This window comes from Pipistrellus kuhlii, unplaced genomic scaffold, assembly GCF_014108245.1.
Source record: "Pipistrellus kuhlii isolate mPipKuh1 unplaced genomic scaffold, mPipKuh1.p scaffold_m20_p_12, whole genome shotgun sequence".
Classification (NCBI taxonomy): domain Eukaryota; kingdom Metazoa; phylum Chordata; class Mammalia; order Chiroptera; family Vespertilionidae; genus Pipistrellus; species Pipistrellus kuhlii.
In genome coordinates, this window is record NW_023425427.1 from 17,563,257 (window position 1) to 17,584,461 (window position 21,205).

The window sequence follows — 21,205 nt, forward strand, 5'->3', positions numbered from 1 at the left end:
GTGAACATCTCCCAAGGACTAAGGAAAAAAGAAGAGACTATCAGTTGCTACCTATGTGTCTGTCCTGAACTCTGCCACATTTGTCTTGATGGCAAAGGGCCATTGCTCCTGTGAAAATGAGGGTGATGGGGCTAGGCGGGACATGGGAAAACCATGAGTGGACATGGGAAAACCACAGACCCTTCCATACTTCTTCAGCACAAGGAAAATGAGATGATCTGTCCCTCTCTCCTACTTTGGGCCCACCCTGTCCTACTTCCTTGCTCTGTGCTGATATGCTTATGTTCTAAACCATGCTCCTCTGCAGCATGCCTGCATTTTAACTTTCTGTCAGGTAGGCTGGGACAAAAAGGAGGAATAGGAATATAACTGCAGTTGGGGTGAAGAGTCTTTAGCCTCTTATGGTCAGGCTGAACTGTGGCCATGCAGCCATATGAGGGCTCCCCTTCCTTGGGATCCAGGGACCTTGTTTCCTTCCTCCCGGAGAGGCTTGTTTCATCCTGGCTAATCCTTCCAAAGCTACTCTAGAGGACTGGCCTGGGGTCCCAGCCATCCACTTGCCTGCTACCTAATGACAGAGGTCATTTCTCACTTAAGGGATGAGAAGGACAGATTATACAACCTGACCCCAGAGAGGCTGATAGAATGTTCTGTGGAAAAGGTCACAAAGGCAATACCTGTAGGATTAGCAAAATAAGAAAATATGCATTGGCGAGTCTCTGGAACTGTTCAAATAGGTTCATGGGCAAGAAGCTAAAGACATTATATTTTGAGGTCTTGATGGTATTGTCCTGTGAGTAAAAGAAAACAAGCACAATTAGAAGAACAAAAGAGCCCCACCTCCCAGGCTTAACAAAAAGGACCACGTGGTAAAAAGCCACAATCCCCCTACCAAAGGAAGGAAAGAAGTATTTGTCTCCCCTCCTGCAGTGTTTTCTTTGAGGCCTAGAGCGGTCTAGAGTATGCAAAGATGAAGAGGCTGATCAATATGGGGTTTTTGGGTGGAGGCAGAAGGTATTTCTGCACCGGAGAGAATCTTTGTGTATTGACACTATTGATAATGATAAAGTCAACAATAAAAACGTACACTTAGTGAATATTTATTACCTGCAAGGCAGTGTTCTAATCATTTTTACATGTAACAACTTATTTAATCCTCAAAACAACCCTATGAGGGAATACCATATGATCACCTGAGGATGAGTAAAGTGAGGCACTGAAGTTATTTGCTGAAGAACACACTGTTAGTTGCAGAGTTGGGATCATGCTGTCCCCTGAGATTCAGTCCACTTGTGTAGCCATCCAAATACTTTCTTTTCTTAGAATCATAAATCCTTCCATTTCATCTTATTCTCTGGCCTCTAAGGTCCTCCGCACTTCTAAACAGGCAAGTTATTTGTGTTTGCTTCACTCCAGAGTTCTCTAATGAAGGTTTTCTTAGTCTGGAAAACTCATTTTGGTGTGTCTTTACATGCTGGTTTCAATGCCAAAAGCAAATTACCGTCTTTCACACCTAGCCCACTGAAGGTTCCGACACTGGTTGCTGTCAGCATTAGAAAATCATCTGCCCCTTAATTGTCCTGAGAGAGTTTGAATAGTTTTGGCCTACATCTAAGCTATATTTTGCTAAGTGAAAATAGGAACTTGCTACCTCTTCAGTCCCAATCGGAAGATGTTGACAGAACCATCTTTGAGTCTACGGTCATTTAACCTAATATGTCAGAGCCTGAATCTAGGGGCTCAAGAAAAGCAGAAGAATGAGACCAAGTAATTTCCTATGAACAGGACTTCTCCACCTCCTCCATCTATAAAGCCTAAAGAAAAGAATAAACCCGCATACAGACCTAGAGTACAGATACTGCTCAGTATGAGGAATCTTGCTGGGCCCTGCCTTAGGAAGACATCAGCGCCTTCTTGGAGAACCAAAGTCACTCAGTCCTGAGGCTAAACCTTGCCCAGGAAGGCTAGATAGGCTACCCAGCCAATCAATTGCCCCCAAGGGAAGAGAAACTGGTCAAATAGCTTAGCACTTAGGGTTTAGAGATCCAAGCCAAAACTAAGGTTTCCTTGGTGTTTTTCCTTTATTTTCTCCTTAATTTCTCCAATCAACAATCAATTAAATACTATACATTTCTCAAGGCTTGCTCTGTTCACAGCCCTATGTTGGGCTAAACTAGTAGAAGCTGAAAAACGACTAAACAAGATTTATTCTCAGAGAAGCTCAGAGGTTTGTCTTGCATGGAGTTCTAACTAAATGATCTATAAGGGCCATTCTAGTCCTGAGAGTATGTTATTCTAACATAGAAACAGTTTTCTTTTACTATATTACTAGAGACCCATTGCGCGATATTTGTGCAAGAATAGGCCTTCCTTCCCTTGGCTTCGCTCCCCGCCACCTGGGAGCCTGCAAGCCCTCACTCCCTGCCGGAGCACCGCTCTTGTAACTCCCTCCGCTGCCCCCGACCCCCCTCATAGCAGTCATCCCACTCCCCCTGGCCGCTCTGTGCTTGCATAAGCAAATTAACACACCATCTTTGTCAAATACTTGTTGACAACTGATTGGTTGTGGGCATAGTGGGCGTAGCAAGTGGTATGGTCAATTTACATGTTTGTCTATTATTAGATAAGACATCTTGGATTTTTGGTGTCTAAATCCAAATGGCTCTGATACTTGGACCCACAGACCTTTTCATCTCTTGCCTTGCTGAAGCATCTGACTGTCACTGTAGATTATTCATTTGATCTTATAGCTAATTAATGTATTTCATTTGGGTAGCATTTGTTTAGCAAATGAAGACAAAAGCCATGTTGATTCTGTCTCAAGACAGAAGTATCAGTACTTCTTCACTAACTTGGCAACTTAGTGTTTTGTTCTACTCTTAAATGTCAAGTCAGAAGCAATATCTCAAGAATGTAGAACATCTGCTTAACTATGAATTCCACAGTGGTTAGTTATTTTGGCACATGTGATAAAATGTAAGCATGATAGAGGTGGTGGTGGTGGAATTTGGGCTCTCTATTTATTTGGGCAGTGTACTTGATTGATGGCTAAATGGGGGAATAGAGGAGAACAGAAGGCCAAGTACATAATGGCAATCAGTGTTTAGGGGTGTGGAAGAGGAAACGGTGTATGAATGGAGGAAACTGGAGAAACAGGAGGAAAATGAACACTGGGAAGGGTCAGGGAAATGGGATCAGTCAGATCTGTTTATTTATTCATTATCTATTGGTTGCCTCCTGGACATGCCCCCACTGTGGCTGGGGAATAAATCTGAAACCGAGTATGTGCCTTTGACTGAGAATCGAGCCAATGACCCTGGTCTGCGGGCCGACATTCTAATCACCGAGTCACAATGGCCAGGGTGATGAAGACCTTTTAAATGTTCATCAATAGGAAACTGGTAAAATTGCCGAAACCGGTTTGGCTCAGTGGTAGAGCGTTAGTCTGCGGACTGAAAGATCCCGGGTTCGATTCCAGTCAGGGGCATGTACGTTGGTTGCGGGCACATCCCCGGTGGGGGGTGTGCAGGAGGCGGCTGGTCGATGTTTCTCTCTCATGGACGTTTCTGGCTCTCTGTATCTCTCCCTTCCTCTCTGTAAAATATCAATAAAATATATTTTTTTAAATAGGAAACTGGTAAAATAAATTAATATATCCTATATAATAAAAGGCTAACATGCAAATTGTCTCATGGGAGTTCGACCAGGAGACTGGGAGTTCGATTGCTCGCTATGACATGTGCTGACCACTATGGACGGCACAGAACATGAAGGGCGACCAGCGGCTGAGGCAGAGCAGAGTGAGGGAAGGAGGAGGCTGGGAGGCTGGGAGGCAGGAAACCTGATTGGCCCTGATCACAGGCCAGGCCTAGGAATCCTACCTGTGCATGGGCCTCTAGTATCAATGTAATGGAAAACTATGCTGCTATTAAATTAATCAGGTAGATCTATATGTATTATAATAGATGTCTAAATGAAAAAAAATTGTGGAACTATGCTTTCATCTGTGTTAGAAAAGTCAACAAGTATTTATTTTCTAGGAGTTATATATAAAACTCAAAATATGAGAGATGGTATTCCCTGAGCTTAGGCCACTGGATTAATTTTCGTTCTGAGCCCACACTGAGGCAGCCCTCAATGTATAGGAATGTGAAAGAAAGCAAAACCTAAGTTATAGGGTCTACATCTACACTGAAGCTCCTGCCCCGCCAACAAAGGGAATACTAGAAGGAGATTTCAGCACCCTTCTGAAATAGCCAGAGACCTGATACTCACTGGATATCCAAACATACTGTTGAATTCTTCATTGTTGGCTTGCAGATATCTCTCTTGTTCTAAGAAAGAGAAATGATGAGAAGGATACTTCTCTGCACATCAGTCTGGGATGCTGGCTGCTAGTGAAGATTCACTACCTCACACTTCCCTGCTGAGGATATCTGTTTAAAAATGGGATTTTTGTCTCTTTATTCAAAGAATCAAGAAAGCCCTGGCCAGTGTGGCTCAGCTCGTTGGAGCATTGTCCCGTGCACTGAAGGACACGTGGACTTGTGTATGATTCTGGTTAGGGCACATATCCAGGTTGTTTATTCTAACCATCTTAGTGGATGTGAAGTAGCATCTCACTGTGTTACCAACATGCAACACAGTCATTGGCATTCATTTTGTGACCAATAAATATTTGTTGAGTAAATAAATGTCTTTATTGATGATTACTACATTCATTTACCTTAAATTTACTACTCCCTATAGTATTCTGTTCTCTGTCTATTATTCTGTTCATAAGAACATGCAGGAGAAATTGGTCAGTTCATTTGTTTTCCTCAGCCCTTTCTCCTTTAGCAGCTATAAGAACAGGAGAGAACTGACTGGTTTTCCCTTGGTTGGGAGTTCACTGACTTTCTCTTCCTGAAACTAGGGCCTATGCCTTGGAATGGACTTCTTTCTGTAACTCAGGCCTGTGCCCTTAGAATGGGCTTCCTCCAGGAATCAGACAACTGCACGATGACAGAAAGTAAAGAAGATAGAGTATGGCCTTAAATCAGTAACCTAATTTCATTATCTGCACCTTCTCTAATCATCAAAAGAAAGCTGAAATATATAACTACATACTGGCTTGCTTTTTCAAAATTTTATGTTAAAAAATTTACCTTTTCCCATGTCAGGCAGTTTCATTCTGAAAGCTGGCTTGGGTGTGATTACCCCAGTTCTCTTTAGTATTTGGCTTCACCAAAGGAAAGGATGGAAATAAATGAAAATACTTCCTGACACCATAGCCATATCCATTTGCTGTGGCCACAAATAGGCAGCAAAACTTAACCTTATCTGCCTTGGCAATTTCTTTTCACATTGATCACTGCTTTTCAGCAGGAGGCAGTTGGGAAGGGTGGGGAGAGGAAAAGGAACACATGCCTTCTTGGTGAACTTCCAAATGAAAGTACAAATTCTTTCATTTACAAATTCCAGTTAGAATTATCAGATGTCAAACCAGCAGACCTTATACTAGTAAGTACAAAGTATTTACTTTTGTGAAGCATATTTCCTTTACTCGTCAGTTGTTTAGTAGATTGGCAGTTTGATTGGTAGACTGGCTAGTCTGTTTATCTGTTATATGCAAGCACACTTTTTTTTAGAGACAATAATAATGACATGCAGACTTAGATATCTCAGAATTCACCTACCTCCACCAGTGTCTCTCTCCTCACTTCGGCTTTCATATACAGACATTGCAGAATAGTACCAATTATAATTCAATAGAATTTCTATAAAGGAAATAAAAAGATTTAGAATGAGAATTTCTCATGCCAATAACATTTCACTTAAATATGTTCTTAAGTAACAAGGAACTTGATCTCTGAAATTGAAAATAATCTACATCTAAGATAAATATGCTAAATTTTAGAATTCATTTCATATGTCCTCAACATAAAGTTATATTTTCAAAGCTTGGTAAACAGATTCCAATTGCTGGCAACTAAGTCTAAACTGATGACTACAATCTGTCAGACAAATTATCTGAACTTTGGAAACAGATAAAAGAAATTATTAGGTGATCTTTCGGTGTAATTCTAGGATTATACCTTTGATTAGCTTTCTACTGACTGGATTATACTATAACTCTGTAGGACAGAGGTTAACTTATATATATTTATTCAGTAGAGATACAAATAATTAAGTCTGGTGAAAAAGATAACTCCAAAGGTTATGATTTATAGACTTTAGGACAGTAAATGCTTAGCTCCTATATTTTCACTTCAAATGGTCTTAACATCTTACTTGCTTCCTTATAAGTTAATGAGTTTAATAAAATCTTTGATACCTGTTAATTTTATATATATGAAAGTCATGGTCCTTAACCTCTTAAAAGTTATACTTTATCAAAATCCTGTGAGTTTGCTACACAGAAAATCCTTTCTTTCTCTTCATCCTTAACCCAATTCAGAAAAGGCCAATAAAGTATATTTTAAAGTGTTTTTTTAAAAATATATATATATTTATTGATTTTTTATAGAGAGGAAGAGAGAGGGATAGAGAGCTAGAAACGTTGATGAGAGAGAAACATCAACCAGCTGCCTCTTGCACACCCCCTACTGGGGATGTGCCCGCAACCCAGGTACATGCCCTTGACCGGAATCGAACCTGGGACCCTTCAGTCCACAGGCCGATGCTCTACCACTAAGCCAAACCGGGGGAGGGAAGTGGGAGACAGAGGGGCAGAGGGGAGAAGGGAAGAATTAGGAGCCAGAGAACTGGGTTTTATTTCAAAGTTGGCTACTAAATAATGATAATGTGATTTGGGGTAAGTTATTAACTATTTCATGTTCCACATTTCTTCTAAAAAGATAATTTTTTAAAAAGAAACAGGAAATAAAAAATTAGGCAGATACATTAAAGAGAAAGACCCACTAAGAAATAAAAATTTCAGAGAGAGGTTGAGGGGTAATTATGTGTTACACACTAAGAACAGCATTAGTTCTCATTATGGGGTTGAGAGGAAGAGTTGAGAGAGGATATAATAAAATTAAATAAGGTATGAAAATATCTGGCACAGAGTAGTCGATCAATAAATGGCAGTGCTTTATAATTTTAATACATACGCCTGCCAGATTGGCAAAATATTTAAAGTCTTAATAATTTTGTGTTAGAAAATGTAATTTCCAGAACACTTACATACTATTGGTGATATTAAAAATCAGATAACCACTTTGGAAAACAATTTGGTCTTACCTAGTAAAGTTGATGGAACATTTACCCAAAAGTCCATTTTTAGGTATATACCCTAGGGAAACCCTCATAAGATGGCACATACAAGAATGTTGTGCAGTAGCACTGATCATAACAGCAAAATGTGAAACCAACCAAATAGCTATTAATAGAGAAAGGAGAAATAACTTGTGGTATTTTCATACAATGAAAGCTATGTAATAGTGAAGATGAGTGAACTTACAGTTATACACATTAACATTGTTAAATCTTGGGAATATAATATTTATGAAAAACAAATTACAAAAAAGATGTACAATACTAATTCATTTTCATAAAGTTAAAGATCATGCAAAACTATATATTTAGGGATACATATTTTCATGGTAATCCTGTAATAAGCAAGAGAATAAAAAATATAGAATTCGGAATAGAAGACAGGGAGAGGAGGGAGGGAAGGGATTGAGGAAAGCATACTGAGAGCTTCCAGATACCCTTGTGCTCATCTTATTGTTGCCCTTTACAATTTACACATGTTATAAACTTCATATCTATTCAATATATAATAACAAAAGGCCTAAAATTTTAAGTGAATATATCAACTCTATAGGAAGTACTCTTCCCTGTATTACTCAGAAAAGTAATTTTTGAAATACCCTTATTGAAAGAGTCGGTACAATTTAGGTTAATACATTTAAAAAAATATTTTGAGATAATTTTTCATTTTCAGAAGATTTCCAAAAATAGCATAGAGAATTTCCATATACCTTTCACTCATTTTACTCTTATGTTAACATCTTATAGAACCACAGAACCATGAACAGACAAGAAGTTAACCTTGACACTATACTATTAACTGAAGTGCACAAACTATTTTTTAACCAATTCTCTCCACTAATGTACTTTTTTAAAATGCCAGGATCCCACAATATAGTTGTATGTTTCCTCCAACATGTGACTGCTCCTCATTCCTTTCTTGTTTTTTGTTATCTTAATACTTTTGAAGGTTACGGGACAGTTGTTTTGTAGAATGTGCCGCAACTTGAGTTTTGTTTTAAGTTAGGGATTCTTTTCACGACATTCACCACATCCCTCTTTCCACTTCTCTCTCCAGGGGTAATCATTGTTCATGGTCATGTTTTGATATCTAGCAGGAAAAATCTCCTTGTCCTTTCTAAAAATTTTTATTTTATGCTATTCTTATATTTTCTCCTAAAGAATATTGAAATCAATTTGTCATGTCCTAAATATTCCTGTGCAACTTTTATATTGAATTCCTTCAAAATGTAGATTAATTTGAAGAGAATGGACATATCTTCAACATCAAAACTTTTCACCATTCACTCTGTAAATATATATTAAGCATCTAAGCACCTACTTTGTGCCAGTCATTTTAGCATTTGACATACATCAATGAACAAAATAGACAAAGAATTTTTATCTTTGTGGAACTTACATTTTGCAAGTAAAGGTAGGTAATAAACAATAAAATAATAAACATTTATAAACTATGTTGGAAAATTATAAATGTTATATTAAGTTGGTTCAAAGGTTGTGGGTTATTGTGGGTTTTTTTTTAAATTTTTAATATATTTTATTGATTTCTTACAGAGAGGAAGGGAGAGAGATAGAGAGCTAGAAACGTTGATGAGAGAGAAACATCGACCAGCTGCCTCTTGTACACCCCCCACCAGGGATGCGCCGGCAACCAAGGTACATGCCCTTGACTGGAATCAAACCTGGGACCTTTCAGTCCACAGGCCAACGCTCTACCACTGAGCCAAACCAGTTTCAGCGATTGTGGGTTATTGTTAAGCTGATTAACATAAATGCTATATTAAAAGGGGGTAATAATAGTAAGATAAGGATGATTATGACTGTGAGGTTGAGAGGAGGTGCTAAAGTGATCAAGGTAGGCTTATGGAAATATTGAGATTGAGCGAAAACTTGAAGAAGGGAATTAGCCAAGAGCTTAACTCAGAGGAATAATGACAACAAACATTAGGAAGGAACAGTCAGACTAACTGGAATAGCAAGGTAAGGAGCAGAGTGGTAGAAGAGGTCAGGGAGGATAGGGGAAAGGTCTATAGGGTCTAAAAAGCTATTGGAAGGACCTTGGCTTTTACTCTGTGTTCCATCCAGAAGAATGCCTATATTTTCCCATTTATTCAGGCCATCATTTTGTCCATCAATAAAGTTTTAACTTTTTTTCAAATAGCTTTTGTGCATTTCTTTTTATATTTATTCTTACATGTGTTTAAGTTGCTAGTGTGAATAGAATTTTTATCCCAATGTATTTTCTAATTGGTTACTGCTATTAAGAAACTATTGCCGAAATCGGTTTGGCTCAATGGATAGAGCATCGGCTTGGGGACTGAAGGGTCCCGGGTTTGATTCCGATCAAAGGCATGTACCTTGGTTGCGGGCATATCCCCAGTAGGGGGTGTGCAAGAGGCAGCTGATCTATGACTCTCTCATCGATGTTTCTAACTCTCTATCTCTCTCCCTTCCTCTCTGTACAAAATCAAAAAAATATATTTAAAAAAACACAAACTATTGATTTTTGTATATTGATTATATATCTGGAGGTCCCTTAATTTTCATGAGGAGATTATCAATCCTCATGATAATTGGGTGGTTACCAATAACCACCCAAGCTGGATATTATTTATCCAGCTTGGGTGGTTATTGGTAACTGATTCTAATCTGTGCCCTTAATAGTACCCTCTCCATACACTGTTGCATGAAAAGGCTCTTAAAACGTACCATAGTTGCAGGGTATCTTTTTAGGTCTTTGTGTCCAAAACATGCTCCCATTAGGATAGGTAGTATTGAAACAAAAACAAAAACTGAAAAGAAGTGTTGGCAAAGATATGGAGAAATTAGAACTCTTAAGCATTGTTGGTGAAAATGTAAAATGGTACCTCTGTTATAAAAGACAGTGTAGTGGTTCCTCTTAAAAATTAAAATTATCATATAATCAAGCAATTCCATTTGTGTGTACATACCCAAAATAACTGAGCCCTAGCTGGTTTGGTTCAGGAGACAGAGAGGACTGAAGAGTCCTGGGTTCAATTCCAGTCAAGGGCGCATGCCTGGGTCTATCCCCACTTAGGGGGTGTGCAGGAGGCAGCTGACCAATTATTCTCTTTTCACTGATGTTCCTATCTCCCTCTCCCTCTCCCTTCCTCTGAAATCAATAAAAATGTATTTTAGAAAACAATAAAATGTATTTTTTTTTTAAAAATTAAAAAAATAAATATTTTTAAAAACCACTTCTTCCATTGTTATCATTGCTTTCTGTCTTAAACAACTTCAAAATTAAATCACTTACCTATCTGCCTCAAGTCTTCAGGTAGAATGCTCCTCTCACTTCCCTCTAAAAAGAACATTCAAACATTACTCTTAAATGTGAAGTAATATCACCAGTGGTAATAACCACTTTTGATAACAACCTCAAGTTCAACATTATAACTTTTTTCTTCATACCTTTACAGAAAAAAAAAAAAAAATAGTATTAAGCCCACCCAGTCAAGCCTGTGTTTTGCACTAAGAAATTTCTTCGAGATCCAAAACTGTAAAAAGTTTCTTGGTGAGCTTCGTTCATTCCTTTAATGAATGCTCTGCGAGAACAAACGGCCAATTTCTTGGCTTTGTGGGTGGAACATGAGTCAGTGCAGTACTAAGCAAATACCATTATTGATTGGTGAACTCCGGATATCTCAGCAGATATAAGCTGAGCACTTACCTGAAATATAAAGTTTTTTATATTTCATCTCAGAGAAACACCACCTAAGAATAAAACAAAAAACTCCTTGTCAGTTAGTCCAGGTCCTGCTGATATAGTAATACCTACCATTTATCAAAATTTACTGTGTACTAGACACTTTACTATGTACTTTACATATTTAATCTTGTTTAATTTTCACTAACACCTGGGCCTAGAAAGAGGATACTCTTCTCCCCCCTTCCTCTTCCTCCTCTCACCCCATCCCTTCCCGTTTTTTTTTCTTCTTCTTTGACAAATAAATACCCTGAGGCTTAAGATTAAGTGATTTACTCAGGATCATACCATCAGAACGTGATAGTTACAGTGATAGATTTTAATCCCTGCTTGCCTGCCTGCTCTTGACTACTATACTATATTATCTCTTTATAGACTTGGCCACAGATGGAGATTTGTGAAGTGGGCTTTTAGGGCAGTTACTGAGAATTATGGTCAAATGAGAAGGAGTAGAATTTAAAGTCTTAAATACCCAGATGCTCATCTTTGATAGACCAGGCACTGAGCTCAGGGGGAAATCCATTCATCTGTCCCTACACTTCAGCATCCTTTATTTACATTTGACCCACAAACTCTTAGAGCAATCTTTTCCAAAAGTGTGGTCCATAGACCACCTGTTTCAAAGAGACATGAAAAGCATAGACACCTGACTCCTTCCCTGATGTATGGGGTCAGACTCTCTGGGGAGGGTGACAGCAAGGATTTTAGATTACTCAGCATCTTGAGGCAAAAGAGTTAGGGTAATCAGAAGAAAGTAAATGGAAAGCTGGTCTCCATAATAATCAGTTTGACAATGGATCAAATTGGTGTTAAGAAAAACACAGAACATAGCTCTGGTGAGAAAGCAAAAGGTCATAACATTGTTTGGACCTGTAAACGATTTTGAAAATTGTCTATTACAATGGTTTCCTAACTGTGCTCCATGAAGTATGAATTCTAAAATGGGACACAAGAAAAAGGGATTGGCAGTTGGAGCTTTATGTCCTAAGACAGCAATTGCAGAAGCTTCACTGGTATGTATGTTGTAGCCTGGATTTTTGGTAAGATTTTATCTAACTGCATGGTTTTGCTGATTTAAAAAATGCAAAACCTTGGCTGCACACAGGGAATTAAAAAAAAAAAAAAATCTCAAGGCCCAGAATTTTCCCCAGACCAATTAAATATATGGGAATGGCTTCCAGGCATCAGTATTTTTCGGCACCAAGTGACTCCAACATGTTGCCAAGTTTGGGAACCAATCTGATCTCTGCTTCCTCATTTGAGATCAAAGGAGACTTAGATCCAAAGAATTTAAAGGAAATCAGGACTAGGGTAAGGATCACCTGACTTCTACTTCACTGTGCTGAGTTCTCTCTCCACAATTCAGAATGAACCAATTATTCCTCTAAGGTAGAGAGCATCTGAATCAAAACTGTTATGTAATTTCACCTTTACAGAGCTCTCTAGACTTTTAAAGAGCAATTCATATATATTCTATCTTTAAATTCCTATAAAGACACTGGGAAGGAGACAGTGCAAAACCTATTAGGTCTGTTTTAGAGATGAGGAAATCAGAGGTCAATTAACTTGCAGTGGCTTAGAGGTAGAGCCACAATTAAAATCTTTATCTAACTTCTGAATTAAACTTGGCAAGTGTTTGCTGAATTCAGAGTATGTATTGTTGTGACATGGTCAAATATGCAAAAATAAATAAAACATCATCCATGCCCTCAATTCATGTGCAAACTTCAAGGAAAGACAGAGACAATTAGAATACTGTATTACCTGACTTATCCCTTGGACTAGCAAAAGCTGAAAACTTCCCTCAATTGGCCTTGATGACACGATCAATTATTTCCAAATTCAGTCTGTAGCTTCTGGTTTCTTCATGACTATGGCTACTGAACTTAAGAGATTTGTATATAACTACTGCATCTCTAAGCAAGGCCATGTAGTTGAAAAAATTTTGATGGTGGTAGGGAAGAGAGAATGAAGGAATTTCAGTGAGGTTCATTTCATACTCTCCAAAGCCAAGGGTATGACACAGCATAAGACTGGGAGATTCCAAAACAAAGAACTGGATGGGTAAGAAAGGGTGTTTACAGAAATAATTATTTCCTTTTCACAGTTTAGAATGTATATTGTTGACGAAACCGGTTTGGTTCAGTGGATAGAGCGTCGGCCTGCAGATTGGAAGGTCCCGGGTTCGATTCCGGTCAAGGGCATGTACCTTGAGCGGTGTCAGGATGGCCGAGTGGTCTAAGGCGCCAGACTCAAGGGCATGTACCTTGGTTGCGGGTACATCCCCAGTAGGGGGTGTGCAGGAGACAACTGATAGATGATTCTCTCATTGATGTTTCTAACTCTCTTTCTCTCTTCCTCTCTGTGAAAAATCAATAAAATACATTTTTTTTAAAAAGGAAAATAATATGCAGGAAATAATATTTGTATCTATAATTCAGCATGGTGAAGGTCACAGATGGAGAAGAATGTTCCAAGACAACTTTTTCATGAATAATTAATTCATTATCAAAATGTTGCATACAGATTTTATTATATAAAAGTTAAAGACAGAACCAGGAACTCCGGTTTTATTTATAGACTGAAAAAATTGGCCAGGAAATCTAGCACAGTTGTTTTCAAACTTTAGAATGCGTCAGAATCACCTGACAGGGCTGGTCTCCAACCCAGAGTTTCTCATTCTTGTGGTGGGGTTCAACAGTTTACATTTCTTACAAATTCAGGTGATCTGACACTGTTGGTTCTGGTCCCATATTATGAGAACTGATGCTTTATCCACAAGATATACACCTAGGCATGCAGCCTAGCATATTTGAATGCAATCCTTTTTCTGCAAGGATTCTGCCTTATACACTAGGACAATAATGAATGGCATGTCCTTCTCCTTTGCACTTCAAATAATTCAATTTCCAATATCTACAATAGAATCTCATTCCTTTTCTCTAATCTTAAGCTTCCCATCCATCCGGGTCTACCTGGTCTCCCAGGAAATCTTTTTATATGCCCCATTACCTACAGACAAATTCTGTTGTAACCATTACTGTGCTGAAGCTAGTGTGACATTAGCACTCTGTTGTCCTTGAAGTTCTATGACTGTTCAGTTTTGTTAGTCTGATCATCCCAGCAGTACAATCACTCCTTATGGGTAAGGAACTTTAGCAATTAGAAATCTCTAAAGAAATACATTTTATCTGGAATGAACCTTAGAGTTTACCTTGTATAACCTCTATTTTACAGATGGGGAAGTTCAGTCTCACACAGGGAAAGAGTGTCTCACAGCTGTATTAGTGGCAGACTTCAATCCAGATTCTTCCTACTACTTTACCATGCTATTATATTGCACTGGGCACTTAGTAGACACTCAATATGCTGATGACTCACTTCTAATTTTACACAGGGTTTTTTGTTTTGTTCAATGCTAGGCTCCATGCCTAGGTGAGCACCTAGAACATAGGATGTACTGAGCAAAATATTCGTTGAATTTGAGCCTGGAAGCAGCAAGACTAATACTTTGAAAGTTAATAAGCACCCAGAATGTCATAAAAAATCCTTCTTTAAAAATCCGAAACCGGTTTAGCTCAGTGGTAGAGCGTCGGTCTGCGGACTGAAGGGTCCCAGGTTCGATTCCGGTTAAGGGCATGTGCATTGGTTGTGGGCACATCCCCGGTAGGGGGTGTGCAAGAGGCAGCTGGCCAATGTTTCTCTCTCATCGACATTTCTAGCTTTCTATTTTTTTATTTTTATTTTTTTTAAAAAAATATATTTTATTGATTTTGTACAGAGAGGAAGAGCTTTCTAGCTCTCTATCCCTCTCTCTTCCTCTGTAAAAAATCAATAAAATGTATTTAAAAATAATAATAATGCCTTATACACTTAGAGAAAATGTAGTTATCAAAGTGCTTTCACATTTAATGAGCCCATTTGATTCCTCTGAGGTACACCTGACAGGAATTATTGCTTTATTTGATAGATGCACAAAACAGCCTCTGAGAAATTAAAGATCAAGGATCCCTGACTATTATGTAGCAGAGCTGAGACCAATATTCACAGTATTATGCCATCTCCATTATTCCATGTTGTTTCTTCAGCTTTACCATTCTGCTTCTGGGTATGGCAGATTCACTCAGGATGGGTCATACACTTACGCTAAAAAAAATGATATTTGCTTCTTTAAAAATCCACTGTGAAAGGTCCTGTTCTACTTCTGATTAGATACAACCTGCAGAACACTCCCACTCTTGACATTATGAGACCTGTTATTTCCCTCAGAAAAGAGGGTTACCATCTGTGTGTTTTGGCACAGAGATAGCACCATTAAAATATCACTTTCAGCCGAAACCGGTTTGGCTCAGTGGTAGAGCGTCGGTCTGCCGACTGAAGGGTCCCAGGTTTGATTCCGGTCAAGGGCATGTACATTGGTTGCGAGCACATCCCCAATGGGGGTGTGCCGAAGGCAGCTGGTTGATCTTTCTCTTTCATTGACGTTTCTAGCTCTCTATCTCTCTCCCTTCCTCTCTGTAAAAAAATCAATAAAATATATTAAAAAAATATATATATATGTCACTTTCAGAATAGATCAGAGCCAGGCCCCTTTTATAACCAAGTATTCAAAAAGAAACAATACTTTGCCATGATCTCATCAGAGAGGAGTTAACACAGTGGATTTCTTCAAGATCAAATGCACCAGGGAACAACCTACAGATATTTTGGTTGAATTCTGTTATTTAAAAACAAACTACTTTAGCCGAAGCCGGTTTGGCTCAGTGGTAGAGCGTCAGTCTGCGGACTGAAGGGTCCCGTTTTCGATTCCGGTCAAGGGTATGTACATTGGTTGTGGGCACATCCTCAGTGGGGGGTGTGCAGGAGGCAGCTGGTCGATGTTTCTCTCTCATCGACATTTCTAGCTCTCTCTCTCTCTCCCTTGCTCTCTGTAAAAAATCAATAAAAATATATTTTTAAAAAAAACTACTTTAGTTCATATTTCACCTTGGGTTTTAGCTACTAGGATGATCTCTGTACCTAATCAGAGCATTACAGAAACCAAAAGACAACCTAAACACAAATCCAACCTCTGTGTATGTCAGTTCCCATCAAGAGCTCAAAGTATCGATTCAGAAATTAATTCCTACAGATATCAGGGATCACAAACACAAATGCCTACAGTAACAGGCAAATAATTATAAAACTTAGTACAATCAGAAAATGAGGAGTAATGTTATCTAATAAACTGCAGTAAACTAATTTACCAGTTGCTTCTCAGCTCCAACAACCAATCACGTTGTGAGAATGTGAGCTAACAAATCCTTCAATTTTTCAGAAAGCTAAAAATCTGCATTTTAAAGCATGATAATTGTTTTTAAAAAGTTAGCTACTGCTGAAACTGGTTTGGCTCAATAGATAGAGCGTCGCCTGCGGACTGAAGGGTCCCAGGTTCGATTCCGGTCAAGGACATGTACCTTGGTTGCGGGCACATCCCCAGTAGAGATCGTGCAAGAGGCAGCTGATCGATGTTTCTCTCTCATCGATGTTTCTGACTCTCTATCCCTCTCTCTTCCTCTCTGTAAAAAATCAATTATATATAATATATATATATTTAAGTTAGCTACTGAGTCAAATCTGCAAGCCTATTAACCAAGAGTAGTCAAAGTTTGACTTTTCCTATAAAGCAGGTCCCTGCCCTATGAGAAAGAAATTACAACAAATGTGTCACTTCCAAGTCAAGTATGGCATAAGACTTATGCCCCTTCAGAGAACGTGGATAGTGCTGGAGAAGCAGATTAAACTCCGAGTTAATGTGCCTTCTCAGCTGGGGACCGGCTCTGTGAGGTAACTGGATAAATGTGCCCTGCGGGAGGTACATGTGGGCTAAAGATCCCCTTTGCTGAGTATCTGCACAGATAATTTCCCCCCGAGTCTGGAAAACCCATAGGTTTAAGTTTAGGGAAGGGAAGTAACCTCGAGGAGCACCGGGAGAACACTTTACAGTGAAGTCCGGGGATGGACAAGGACAGGTGCTGAAAAGTACACAGAGGGGTTCGGATGTCAGGGAGTATAGGGACAGAGTCTTCAATGTTGGGAAGGAGAAGGCTATAACCTCTTCTCCAGAGCCACCTTCGGGCACCTCTAGCTCACCGTCGCCAGGCAGACGTCCATTCCAGCGACGTCCATCTTAACGCACCTTCCTGCGCAGGCGCGCTGTGGAGCCCCACGGTTCCGCCTCCGACACGCCCCCTCCCCACGGCCCCGCCTCCGACCACGCCCCTTCCTTCACTGGCTTTCCAAAAGGAATCCTACCTAGGTGTCCTCTCTGTACAGGCAGATGGGGAAGGGAGATGAAATACCCAGACCCTGCCTTTGGATAGATTCAGGCTGATGGGGAGCAGGCAGACCGAGTAAATTAGAACAGTGTAGAGCAGTGTTTCCCAAAGTGTGGTACGCCTACCCCCAGGGGTATGGGAAGAGTTTTGTGGGGATATGCACTGTACCGTGCTTAGCTGCGCCTAATTCTGCGTTCTCATGAGTATGAAGGGTACTCAGCATTAAGGAAATTATAGAAAGGGTACACATATGTCAAAAGTTTGGGAAACACTGGTGTAGAGTATTGTGGGGAGGGTGTCCAGGATTGGCTGGGTCTTAAAGGAAATCAGGATGTCAGAACCCAGAAGGCAGTGGAAAAGGGTGTGTATGGCGGGGAAAGGGGGGACTGAATGGCGGGGTGGGCCGGGAGAACTTGGGGAAGCCTCCCCCTCACCCGCTTCCCCACTGCAAAGGAAGTGCTTCAGAATAGCCGCAGGGCGGTGAGGGGTGCCTGTCCTTGTCCTGAAGGGTCTTGGAATTTCAGCCTAAAGACTACGATAGGTAACTACTGAATAGCTTTACCAGGAAAGAGACCAAAGTGTGTGAAGAGGGCAGGGGCAGAATGAAGGCAGATGATCAACAGCAATCCAAATAAGAACTACAAGCCACTACTCCACTTGTGGTATTTTGTGTGTGTGTGTGTGTGTGTGTGTGTGTGTGTTTCCTTTTTAAATATATTTTTATTGATTTCAAAGAGGAAAGGAGAGGGAGATAGAAACATCAATGAGAGAGAATCATTGTTCGGCTGTCTCCTGCATGCCCCCTTCTGGGGACTGAGCCCACAATCTGGGCATGTACCCTGACCAGGAATTGAACCGTGACCTCCAGGTTCACAGGTCGATGTTCAACCACTGAGCCATGCCAGCTGGGCCAGTTGTGGTATGGTAACTGAGGAGAGACCAGGAATTCAAAAGTTAAGTTTGAGATGTTCATCTTGAAGGGTGTTTGCTGGTTTCTTTCTGAAAGAGCTGCATTTAATACCAGTCTTTGCAGGTGACACTCATCATGATGACCACTACTCAAATTGGTCATCATTGGGCCTGGTGGCGATGAATAATTCAGAAAGGATATTCAAGTAAAATCTGCAGACGTCTTGTGATTATTTCTGGTATTACGTTTCTCATCGTTCATAACCTGATGGCCATTTATGACAGATACTGGGCGTCACAAGATGCCACCGCAATCCAACTAGAATTACCGAGGTGTCTCATTAACAAGGATCAAATTGATGCCTCACAAAGGAGAAATGGACAGACACCAAGTCAGGTTGATCTTAAATTAAACCTGGACACCTTTGGGCTTTTTGCCCTCTGGGCCTTTTTAAAGTCTCTAGAGCATTTTTAAATAGAAGTAAATTTAGGTTTCACAAAACAAAACAAAACTAAATAAAAACCCAAAGAGTAAAGCTTGAGGCAAAAATGATAGGCAACTGGTTTGGGAAAGGAAGAAGTTTAAAAATGACTGGGCAATTGAACTATAAAGATTTATTTAGCAAGCAAATGGAAATAAGAAACTGGGAGGCTCTAGTTAGCTCCCTTCTCAGAGAATTTGGGTAGTGCTGGAAAAGTAGACAAAAATCCCTGAGTTAATGGGCCTTAGCTGGGGCCTGCTCTATGAGGTAAAAGGATAAATGGGTGCCCTTTGGGAGCCACTCTGTTAAGTGGTGACAGGGCAAGTTGAGAGTAGATGAACACTTTTTTTGATTCCCACGCCAGGAGGCCTCACTTTTACCTTGTTTCTTCCCTGTTGGGAGTAGACTTTATTCTTGAATTTCCCTGCATGAAAGGCCACTGTGCACACCTGGGCCTACACCCCTGTCCTGCACAGGCAGCCTCAACCCTCCCCAACCTCTGGAAACACATCTCTCCCCCAGAGCCCCCTTCCTTGTTCTTATGGCCCATGCTGTGTCTGTCCTAGAAGAAAAGCCTCGCGATTCTAGAACAGGAAAGACAGAGCATGGACTAGTTTTCACATGCCATCTCCTATTTTCTGGACCTTTAGCAGGAAGCTTATGCCCTGGGTCTCATGCTTTTGTTAACTGGACTGTTTGGTCTCAGGTTAAGGCCAAGATGCTGGCACACTGGCTGCTTTACTGCTTGGTGCTTATCCACCACTAGCAGGGGCAGGGGTGAGTGAGAGGTAGGTTTGGGGAGGGGGTGGGAAGAGCAGAAAATCCACTGGTCCAAAATAGGCCATTATATAGGACAGTCATTTCTACAACTTTCCACATTTTAGCAGAATTACAAGACCCCAAAGGCTACTATAAGATAATTTATTACAGACTAGCCAATAATCTCCTGTAACAATGGCACATACAATAATTAACAACAGCAAATATGCTTAGTTTCTTGTTAAATGTAATGACCAGTACAACTGTGGACAATGGAGAGTCCTCAGAAAGTCCAGGAAGGAAGTCCAGGAAGCTGCTACCAAGGATATTGAAGGACCATGTCATTTCTCTGAGCAAGGCCTGCAAAGCCCATAAGACCCCTTGCAAGAATGTTGAGGCCCTCCTCCGCCCAGCCTGCATGGAGGGATCATAGGGCACGTTTCTTCCAGAGGGCTGAACACCTGTAAGGGGGACACAGCTGACCCAATGAAAGGAGTGAAGTCAAAGGCTAGATTCTTTCTACAAGAGGGGGACAGCCAGAAGGCAGTGGCCATAAGTGAGGAGACTCCTTCTAGACTAATTTCCAAAATTTTTGGCTTTGTTCGGGGCCTACCTACCCAAGAAGGAAATATAGTCCCCTCTCCTGGATCTTTCAATTAGTCCTCAGATGCATACACACAAAAACAGCCTCTCATGTCCTGAAGCATCACTTCCCTTCCTACAGGAGTGAGGTAGAGGGACTCCTGGGAAAGTAGCCTCTGGTACTTGGGTTCCAAAGAATATTCTGCTCAAGGCTCTGAAGCACCATATGAACCTGCTTCTGCTCACAACAGATATAAACTGGGTAAAGGATTAACAGAGCTCATTTCTCGAGGTATCTTGTTCAGTTTCAAAGCCTTTTTTCTCACTGGATGCACACAAAACCAGTGGGTTCTGCTCAAGGGACAGTGTGAATTCTATTCTGTGTGCTCTAGCCCTGGCTATACTTCAAACCAGACTACAGGGTTCAGTGATACCTATAGGCTCAACTGACTACTTAGCTGGCCAGGCATAAGCTCCTGCTCCTCTAAACTTGTTCTTCTAATGACTGGTACATAGGGGTCCAACTGGATAAGGTGCAGTATGGAGAGGGGTAGACATGGGGTGTTGAGTGGAGGTGTGTCTACCAAGAATGAGTGACACTCTCAGAAATGTCTGTCCCTCTCTTTATGGAAAATACCCCTATGCAGTAACCCCCTAGCACCACAGACCTACTGGTCAGGGATTCATGACCCTTTCTGTGAAAAGCCAAATTTTCCTTAAATTTGTTTAACTGAAGAAGTCAGCCTTTTCACTGTGAGGACCTAAGCTGGCTACATAGTAACTCCCACGGCCCTGATTTGTGGAACTGGCGCCATCTGGTTGGCACAGGAGCTCAGGTGCTCAGCTCCCCTCCTCCATGGAACGAGACTCGGATTTGAGCTTCACAAACTCTCGAGCCACTTCGTCATTGCTCCTCTGAGACAGGATCCGGAGGATGGTCATGCCTGTGTCATCCATGTGGATCTTCCGGCCCAAGGGGCACCAGCAGGCACAGCTGCCCTTGGCTGCCACATCCCTCAGAGGCATCACGGCCAACCCTAGGACACGATCCTCTCGGGCAAAGCAGTAATCCTTCACACATATTTGCAATTCATAGGCTTCTGGCCCCTCTTCATTTCCCAGGAGGCTGTGATCACAGAGTAAGGTAGGAGGAGGCCAGAAATGAGGAGATC

General features: G+C 40.6%; 2 protein-coding genes across 11 annotated transcripts in view; both read right to left on the bottom strand.

Annotated features, from left to right (window-relative positions):
* The window catches only part of LOC118716358 (phospholipid-transporting ATPase FetA), a 63,665-nt gene extending 46,395 nt beyond the window's left edge, over window positions 1–17,270 (bottom strand). Inside the window, exons 1-6 of one of the 2 annotated variants that reach the window (XM_036433456.2) lie at window positions 17,117–17,270; window positions 10,949–10,992; window positions 10,535–10,579; window positions 5,679–5,759; window positions 4,276–4,334; window positions 678–791 (exon numbers count right to left, since the gene is read on the bottom strand). In XM_036433456.2, the coding sequence (XP_036289349.1) occupies window positions 678–791; window positions 4,276–4,334; window positions 5,679–5,759; window positions 10,535–10,579; window positions 10,949–10,976 (327 nt within the window). In that variant the 5' untranslated portion in view covers window positions 10,977–10,992; window positions 17,117–17,270. The remainder of the gene's footprint in view (window positions 1–677; window positions 792–4,275; window positions 4,335–5,678; window positions 5,760–10,534; window positions 10,580–10,948; window positions 10,993–17,116) is intronic. The other variant, XM_045580027.1, reaches the window with a different exon arrangement.
* Window positions 17,271–19,601: 2,331 nt separating this feature from the next.
* Window positions 19,602–21,205, bottom strand: part of UNC13B (unc-13 homolog B) — a 128,085-nt gene continuing 126,481 nt past the window's right edge. For all 9 annotated transcript variants that reach the window (XM_045580026.1, XM_036433455.2, XM_036433453.2 and 6 more), the window contains one exon: window positions 19,602–21,159. In XM_045580026.1, the coding sequence (XP_045435982.1) occupies window positions 20,874–21,159 (286 nt within the window). In that variant the 3' untranslated portion in view covers window positions 19,602–20,873. The remainder of the gene's footprint in view (window positions 21,160–21,205) is intronic.